General features: G+C 40.9%; 1 protein-coding gene across 1 annotated transcript; it reads right to left on the bottom strand.

The window, feature by feature from the left end:
• Window positions 1-457: 457 nt before the first annotated feature.
• LOC111670142 (fibroblast growth factor-binding protein 2) lies at window positions 458-6579 on the bottom strand. Its single transcript, XM_023426742.2, has 3 exons — window positions 6491-6579; window positions 1767-2046; window positions 458-1660 (listed from the first exon to the last, which is right to left on the bottom strand). Exons 2-3 carry the CDS (start codon window positions 2039-2041, stop codon window positions 1213-1215), a joined length of 723 nt encoding a protein of 240 aa, XP_023282510.1. The 5' UTR covers window positions 2042-2046; window positions 6491-6579; the 3' UTR covers window positions 458-1212.
• Between the last annotated feature and the right edge of the window lie 2039 nt (window positions 6580-8618).

Here is an 8618-nt window from a genome sequence, read left to right as displayed (position 1 = left end):
GTCGGAGCTAGAAGGCTTTGAAGCAGGCCTCTAATATTTGATTATACATTTATGTATTTATCTTACTTACATGTTGTGTCATTTTTAAAAAGACTTGGGTAAACCCATGTAAATCATCAATTCATCCACATCAGTCAAGGTTTGTTTTCAAATAGTGTAGAAATGAAGAGATACTCCTCACTAAATACAAAATACAACATTTGTGCTTGAACTACAAATCTGCTTCTACTGGTAAGAAGTCAGTGTTTGAATTACTGATAATGAGAAATCTCTATTTATATCCTATAATTACTGATGTTTTCCTGGAATTTAACAGTTTTTTATTAGAATATCACCCTGATAAAGAGAGATAATTTTTATGTTATTTTTAATGATATTTTACCCATTTATTTTCAATTTATCAACCTTTTGTATGAGAGGAAATTCTGTGACTCTCTGAGGTGAATTGGAGAAACGCTTGTTTATTTGAATCACTTTGTTTTTATTGTAGAATTGAACAAACAGTGTTAACACGTGTCTTCAGAAAATATAAAAAACGTCACTGACGTCTAAACTGCCACAAATCAAACATCAAACCAGATCGTTTTATTTTTCTTTTTTCTTTTTTTATACAAAGTTTATAGAAAATATTAGTTGCACGTCACAAAAATACGAATAAACAACATCTACTCATCTAGTGATCCTACCATCATTATCATCATCATCATCATCACTGATGATCAGCGACTGATTGTTTTCCAACAAGACATTGTTTTTTTATTGATTCGTTAGTCAGTTACAACGTTACACAACTCAACTGTTCAGTTTCATCTTATTCAACGTTTCTACAGAAAAAATCTACGACAAACTTTTACACGACTCGTCCCGAAGCTAAAACACTCAGATACAACTGGATCCATTACATCAGCAGATTCATGGGTTTGATTCAAGGTTTTTATATCGTTCAGATTGACGAATTTTAATTATTGTTCCACCGTGAATTTGTAAATCAGAAGCCAGGAGGCCTCGTTTGTTAAAAGTCCGTCGTTTATTAAAGTTTTTATCTAAATTTGACTCAAAAAAGCTCAAAGTTGAAAATAAAATGAAAAGTATTTTCATAAACGAGTTTCCTGGAGCTTCCAGTTTGATTGAAACGTATTTATTTTGATTGTTTTCAGATTGTTGAACTCGTGTATCAAAAAATGAGCTTCACCTCTGCGTCATAATTTCCCATCAGCCCTCAAAAAACTTGACAAAGAAGGAGCAGACGGAGTGCCACCCCTCACTGCAGTAACTCTGCACCGGATCCATGTCGTTCATCACTCCCTCCTCCTCAAACCCAGTCCTCTCCTCCCTCCTCTTCTTCTCCTCTTCCTCCTCCTCTTCCTCCTTCTTCTTCCTCCTCTCCGCCTTCCCTCCCTCTGAGCTCTTACCGGCCGGCGCTCCTTTCTTCTTCCCTCCCTCCTTTCCTCCCTTCCTGTCCTCCTCGCCGCTGCGCGTGGCGAGCTTCATGTGCGCCTCGGCCGGCGCCTTCTTGCAGGTTTTGGCCTTCAGGACTTTCTCGCCCTCGCAGGCGTTCTGCCTCTTCTTCAGCTTTCCAACCAGCTGCTTCCAGTACTGGCTGGACTTCACCCCGTAAGCCTGGCACAGGTCCGGCTTACCGGCGTATCGACACCAATACCTGGAGGAGGAGGGAAAAACCAGAACCAGACGAATGAAGAGGTTGGATAAAGACAGATTTAAGGGCTTTGAATGAATGACAGGTGGTGGTTGGTCAGGTGTCTCACCTCTGCGGGTCTCCCAGCGTTTCAGTGCTACAGTTGACCAGCAGGCTCACCAGGCCCTCGCCAGACGTCTGCCAGACGCAGCGATGCCCCTCCTTGGTGCTCAGCTCTCCAGAGCCGGGCACTGAGCGATTTCTGGGTCTCTTGGCCGGCGGGGGTGAAGACGGAGGCTGGCGGGGTTTGTCGGGTTTCCCCTGACCCGGCTGCCGCTTGGCCTCGGGGAGGACGGGGAGGCAGAGGAGGAGGAGGAAGAGGAAGCTGCATGGAAGGACGCTCATGTTGGCTGTGGAGGGACACGTGGACACAGAAAATGAGGAATTTATTTTGGGTTTAATTTGAGATTTGCGTTGAATGTCGACATTTTAGCCTCTTTTAGTTCACGTTTTTTTGTTTTAAAGTGCATTTACTGTCATTTACGCTCAGCAGCAAAAACACGCACAGAGTTAGAGACTGAAGGAAAAGCAGCTTAAAAGCCAAAGTTGGTGGAGATGAAAACAGAGGAGACAACTGGACTTCAGTCGATCATGCGGACACAAATAAATATACCTCCACATCTGGGCAGATTCCAGCTGTTATCATCCAGTATTGACTGACAATCGGAAGATTTGCATTTTCACATTTTCCAGATGTGGAAGCAGCATCCGATCATCATGCCATATATGGGCCAGATTTGGGCCGTGGAACCGGGTCTACACTGGTCTAGCGTAGCTCACCATGTCAGTGTTACTGTGCTGACGGTGAGCAGGTATAATGTTTAGCTTGTTAGCATGCTAACATGCTAATTAGCGCTAATCACAAAGTACTGCTGCGACTGGGAATGTCTTTAGTTTGTTTGATCATAAATTGAAGCGTTGGACGGTCTCCATGGAAACGGTGGAATATTACTGCTGTAAAATCCTTCACTTTTCCTTAACGAAGGAAACCTGTTAAGAGAGCAACACAGTAACTCCCTCAGTTAAGGAGAAATTAAACCTTAAGTTTTATTTTGAAGTTGAGAACTGAAGGTGTTTTGTTCAAGCGGCCTCTGAACGTTATGTCGTGGCGTTTCATTCAGTATTTGTTAAGGACCGTTACTGCCAAACCACAAATGTAAACCTCATGGTGGCGCTAGAAATCACCAGTGTTCATCCTCTGAGGTCCATGTACAGATATCCATATCGCTCCGTTCAGCAGCTGTTGACATATTTTAGTCCAGGCTGGTGGAGTTACCGACACACCTGAGATACTTTGACTTTATGCTCTGGAATCTGCAGAGATCCTGAAATGCTAACTCCTTCATTTCCCATAATCCAGCTCAGGAGAGTCTTTTGTTTGACCCTTCCTTGCCTGGTGAATGTCAATGTCCTTTAAACACACGCCTGATGACATCAACTGGATTATTTCTCCAGACTTTACAGAGCTCCTTCCAGAGCGTTATACAACTGTTTTCACAGTGACACCTCCTGTCTGTTGCCAGTGAACTGAACATCTTTAAAATCAGCGTACTGTCCCTTTAATCTGTAAAATACTCTGCTGTAGATCCTTCACAGGCGGTCGGAGGAGAAGTATGACGGCTCTGTGAATGTGAACTACTCCAGATCAGATGATGAATAAGAGCTGGATGAAATTTTAATGATCCCTGCGAGGCAACTGGGTCAGTGCAGCAAGAACCCACAAGGAATCAGCTTCATCACACTGCTTAGTTTGAAATCATTTTATTTGTTGGCTGAATTTGTTCAAATTTAATCTTAAAGTAAAAAAGAGAAAACCTGGACTGGTGAATTTTCGATGCATCAGTTTCTCAGAGCGGCAAAGAGACGCGACACACGAGTGTTAAATGTTTCAGAAATGGACAATGGACAGGGAGAGGGGGCGTGAGTCGCTGTCAGCGGCTTATTGAAAACCAGCCAAGCGTCAGAAACACTCCCCCAAGAGGATGTGTCGCCATCACACGGAGCGGGGAGGGACGAGAGCTGGAGGACAGTCCGTCGCTTAGTTCCACATTTTATTTCTCTTCTAGAGAAACTTTCAGATTTAGAGCAACAGTTTATCACAAGGAAGAAAATACAGCCGAAAATAAAACATTGATTTACATGAATTAACATGTTGTTGCTCAAATAACTTATTTAAACTGAAAAAACTTTTTATTATTTCTAATATCGAAATATATATTTTAATATTTACTATTTACTATTTTAATCTTGAATTGAGATTTGTTAAATATGAATAAATATGCTGCATAAATAAATAATAATAATAAAGTGTCTTCTCAGTCGACATTAACACAGACTGTGTATCTGTGACAACCCATCAGATAATAATATGTTAATCTCTCTTGTTTAGACGGATTATTAGATAAATATTTGTTAGAATTTTAACTTGAAAATGAACTAAATAAATGAAAGAAACTGAGTGTGGATGTAAATGTTCAGATCGTTTTACCTCGGCCTGTTTCTCAGGTCGTCGTGTGTTTCATTAAAACCATTTGCGACCTGCATCGATGTGAGTCTATTATGTGACTGTGGATTAATTAGAGTAAAAACATTCATATCCTGTGCGGCGCTGAGCCGCCGGGCCACGGTGGGAACAACAGAACAGTTTGTGTGGAGCCAAAATTAATCCCATTAGTAATGTTTATGTGTCGTCGTAATGAAATGGAAAATTAAAGCAGGAGAACATGGAGCTCCGGAGCATCGAGCTGTTTTTCTGTTTTTGTGCTCCCTGAACAATGATCAGCACTTTAGGACAATTATCTTTTTTAAATATCCTTTCACATGGAGCAACATAAAACCAAACAAACAGCTCTAACTTCACCGTTTGAACCCAAATAAAAGGTTTAATTTCACAAATTGAATGAACAGGTATGAGCTGACAAACCTGACGGACGCAGCTGCTTTGAGCTCAGTGCAGTTTCCTGTCAGACTGATTTAAATCGACGGCTTGTGCAGCAAGTAAATAAAATATCACATGAACCAAAAGTGTCATAAATAATTCAAACTAATGTTTATATTTCTCACATTTTGTTTCTAAATCCAGTTTGAAAAAGGGATCAACACTCCTGTCACCTCATGAGCTGCCTACACACCTGACTCAAAGGCGTCCACCTTTACTGTATATTAATGGACACCTGCAAACCAATCAGAACTGGGTATTCTCATATTTAAAGGAGACCTGTTACTTTCATCTCCAGCTCTATATTTTTTATCCTGGGACTCCACCAGAGCAGCTTAGCATGCCTGTTTATGTAGCTCTGACTGAAACAGGCTTTATTAACTCGGACCTCCTTAAGAGGCCTCCTTAAAAACCCGCTTTCATCTGATTGGACGAACATCCGGAAACATCAATAGCGTTTTTCTCTCTGTAACATCTGGATCCAGTCCAGCCCAAATACTGTGATAAATGACATGTTGATATTATGAAAATAGCGCATATGGCGGGAAATGTTGTGCTATTTGATATGATCAAATATCGGCCCAGGCCTTGTAACTAGTAACTAAAATGAAGCAACAGAATATAATTAATTAGAAATAGTAACTTGTTCGAGCCTGAAGGTGATCCAGAATAAGAGAGTGGACAGATTAGAACAGGACGACTCTGTTTGGTGAATGTTACGGCTGTTTTCTTCTTATCGTGCAACATAACGCTGGATTTATTCCGTATATAACTTTTTTTTTTCTAGGAAATTTCTGGGGAAAAAAAGGCTAAAATGTTGACTGCTAACGCTGCTGGTGAAAAATATTATTCTGTTGGGTTAGTTTGTAATTTGTCTGCTGGAGAACATTAAATGTCTATAATATTACTGACGTAGACTCGGAGCGAATGACTGTATAAAGAAATCCGTGACGTGCTGATGTCAGCTCGTCGCAGAAGTAGAAAGACGACGTTTGAAACCTGGTGTTCTTTACGTTTTCATACATTTTCCTCCTTATTTCAAACTTTTGCGATGTTTAATATGTACATCTGATATTATAACATAATTTAAATTACAGAAAATAAAGGTCCCCTTTAAATATATTATTAATTTTGGTTGGTGATGCTATAAAGAGGCCGAGCCGAGGGCAGCGTTGTGCTTTATCTCTCAATAACAGCTCATTGTGCCGTCCACACGCAGTTAACACTTCTGCAGGGATTTTATAAATATATAAATATATATATATATATATATATATATATATATTTTTTTTTTTTTTTACTAAATTTACTTGTTTTTTCATTGTTTATAAAATCCACTTTAGTGTCTGACTGACCTCAAACTGGTTGATGTTCAGAGTAACAAAGATCTCCTCAGTGAAGGTTTTAAGGAGGTCTGAGGTGATTGTCAGGACGCAGCATCAGTTACACAACAAATATAAAAACATTCAGTTCGTTTCACTGAATGAACAAAAACACTGAGTTCATCTTTAACTTAAAAAAAAAGAAGTTTCTATTGGAGTAAAAACTCAAACAGAAATGAAACAGATTTCCTTCGACTTCGTCCTGCTGCAGCATTTTAACAGCCTGAGATGATAAACAAAGACACGCAGCACCAAAACAAACATAATCCCCCATCCGAGCACAACCCCCCCCCCCTCTAAACACACCCCTCATCAATAAGTCATGACAATAAAATCAATAGCTCAGAGTTTGTTTCCTCTGATGCTCTAATAAAATCTGCAGTGACAGTTTTAGGAAGAAGAAGAAGAAGAGATGCAGTAGCTCGGAGTTTGTTGTTCGGTGGTTGAGTGTGAGCAGAGGCCCGGTGTTCTTACCATGTGACGCTCCGCAGCTCTGAGTCGCTGTGGAAATGTGGGGGCCACAAACACTTGGATAAAAGAGGAGACGGGGATAAAGGAGGAGGAGGAGGAAGGAGGAGGAAGGAGGAGGGAGTTCGGAGAATAAGGAGGACTATACGAAGAACTGCCCACCCCAAAAACCAAGCAAACCTCCCACATTCCCCCCTCCTCACAAAACCCTATATACGTGTGTGTGTGTGTGTGTGTGTGTGTGTGTGTGTGTGAACAGGACAATGGACACTTGCCAGGGTCTCCTGCTCTGTGCGACACTGACGACACCTCCAGGGTTTGGATGCTTCAGTGTCACTCACTCAACAAAACACGTCTTTGTTCATCACTGGAAACTCTTCAGCTGCTGCATCTTGATTTCAGTTTGTCTTGTTAAATTAAATAAATAAAAATAAATAGAATAGAAGTTGGATTTATTTTCTTTTTAATTAAATGAATGTTCAGCACATGAGATAAAAGGAAATAGGAGACATAAGATATGATTGATAACAAGCTGTGTGGTTATTGAAGAGTAATGCATGGCCACTTTTCAGTAACAAATTGATTATTTATTCAGTAAACTCTTTAAATCTAAACTTTATTTTGGTTTGACAACCACAGAACAAACGAGAATCGCTCCCGGTAGAGCTCACACCTCCGCTGAGGCCGAACATTTTCTTCCACCAGATCCAGACTGTTTCTTGGATCTGCACCAAACTCTCCAAACCCACAGATCTCAACACTATTAATGTGTCTGATTCTTTTTACGTCAAAATTCAAACTTTATTTCCTGAGAAATTGACAAAAATGTGGAGAAATGCTCTACCTCGCAATGTTACAGGAAGTGATGAAAGAAAATTCCTGGATCCGCCCCTTTAACTGGATCGACACCAAAGTTGATTGAGTTGATCACCGGACCGTGACCTGTGCCTCCACCAAGTTCGATGCAAATCGGTTTAGTAGTTTTTACATAATCTGCTGACAAACAAAGAAACATAGAAAATAAAAGCATCATCATTCTCTGAAGCAGCTGCTTCATCAACTAAACACACAGTATCACAACATTTACTCTCGTCCCCCAGCAGTTACTCTACATCTGTAGTGTGTTGTATGTTGTATTTTAATTATCCTGTACATGTAAACGCTCAACTAGTGACAAGTGTTGAGAATTAGTAACATCTGTAAAGTCTCTGCAGCACATCAGTTTCATGCTCTGTAACGTAACTAAACGTAAGGAAGAACAAAACTACGTTCCTGCTCTTATTGTTTGTTAAAGTGACGTTCCTGTCGCGTCTTCCTGGTTTGTCTGATATTGATGAAGAATTCATCCATTGACCTTTAACCAACCACGGGGGGGAGGGTAAATCTGATGTCTCAAAAACATTGCAAACATAAATAATAATAATCATCATCATTTATACGCGAGGGGACCCGGTTAGGGGGCGTCCACAAAAAAACGAGGCCCTCTAGTGGTGACTCAGAAAATGAGATGTGTATAAGAGACAGGTATTGGTAACAGTCAGTAACTGGGCCCTCAGCCAGATGAATGAGGAGAATCTTCTCTGTCCTCCAGGACAAAGACTCGTGCGGGAATCTGGGTCACAGCTTAACCCCCTGCTGACACCCTGTCATCGCTGCCCAGCTCCTTCTCATTCAGCTTCGGGTATTGGTGGAGCTCCGAGGACAGCTCTTTCCCCGCGGGCGCTGCCAGAAATCTGCTTGGCGAGGAGAGGATGCTCTGAGTAAAAAAAAAAAACAACAGTCGGCAACAGCGAATACGTCGTTCCGCCCAGTCTGGGCCAATCAGGAACAAGTATGTCGCCTTATTTTCAGCCTTTAAGTCGGTACACTTCGCTGCCGGGCGGAGCGGCATGGAGTCCTGTCTGAAGCAAGTTGGTGGAGTCAGAGTTTGTGACTCAAAACGAGGAAGGTGTCTTATTTTGGTTTGTTTTGATTTTTGCTTTTTAAACAGTCGATCTTTTTCTTTAGCTTTTACGGCATCAGGACGAGCAGGAACTCAAACATCTCTGACGTATCACTGACACTGTCCTCCTTCATCCCATTGAGACGTGTAGTATATGAGTAGTGTATATATATATATATATATATATATATA

This window comes from Seriola lalandi, unplaced genomic scaffold, assembly GCF_002814215.2.
Source record: "Seriola lalandi dorsalis isolate HSWRI2012SDOR001 ecotype SW California unplaced genomic scaffold, Sedor1 jcf7180002054837, whole genome shotgun sequence".
Taxonomy (NCBI): Eukaryota; Metazoa; Chordata; class Actinopteri; order Carangiformes; family Carangidae; genus Seriola; species Seriola lalandi.
This window is presented reverse-complemented; position numbering and strand designations above follow the sequence as displayed.

What these genes read in the sequence shown, in the direction of transcription:
- LOC111670142 (XM_023426742.2), bottom strand. Translation starts at nt 2,041, where the DNA reads ATGAGCGTCCTTCCATGCAGCTTCCTCTTCCTCCTCCTCCTCTGCCTC. An exon ending in ACGCTGGGAGACCCGCAGAG is followed by an intron (nt 1,661 to 1,766) that starts GTGAGACACCTG and finishes CTCCTCCTCCAG; the next exon opens with GTATTGGTGTCGATACGCCG.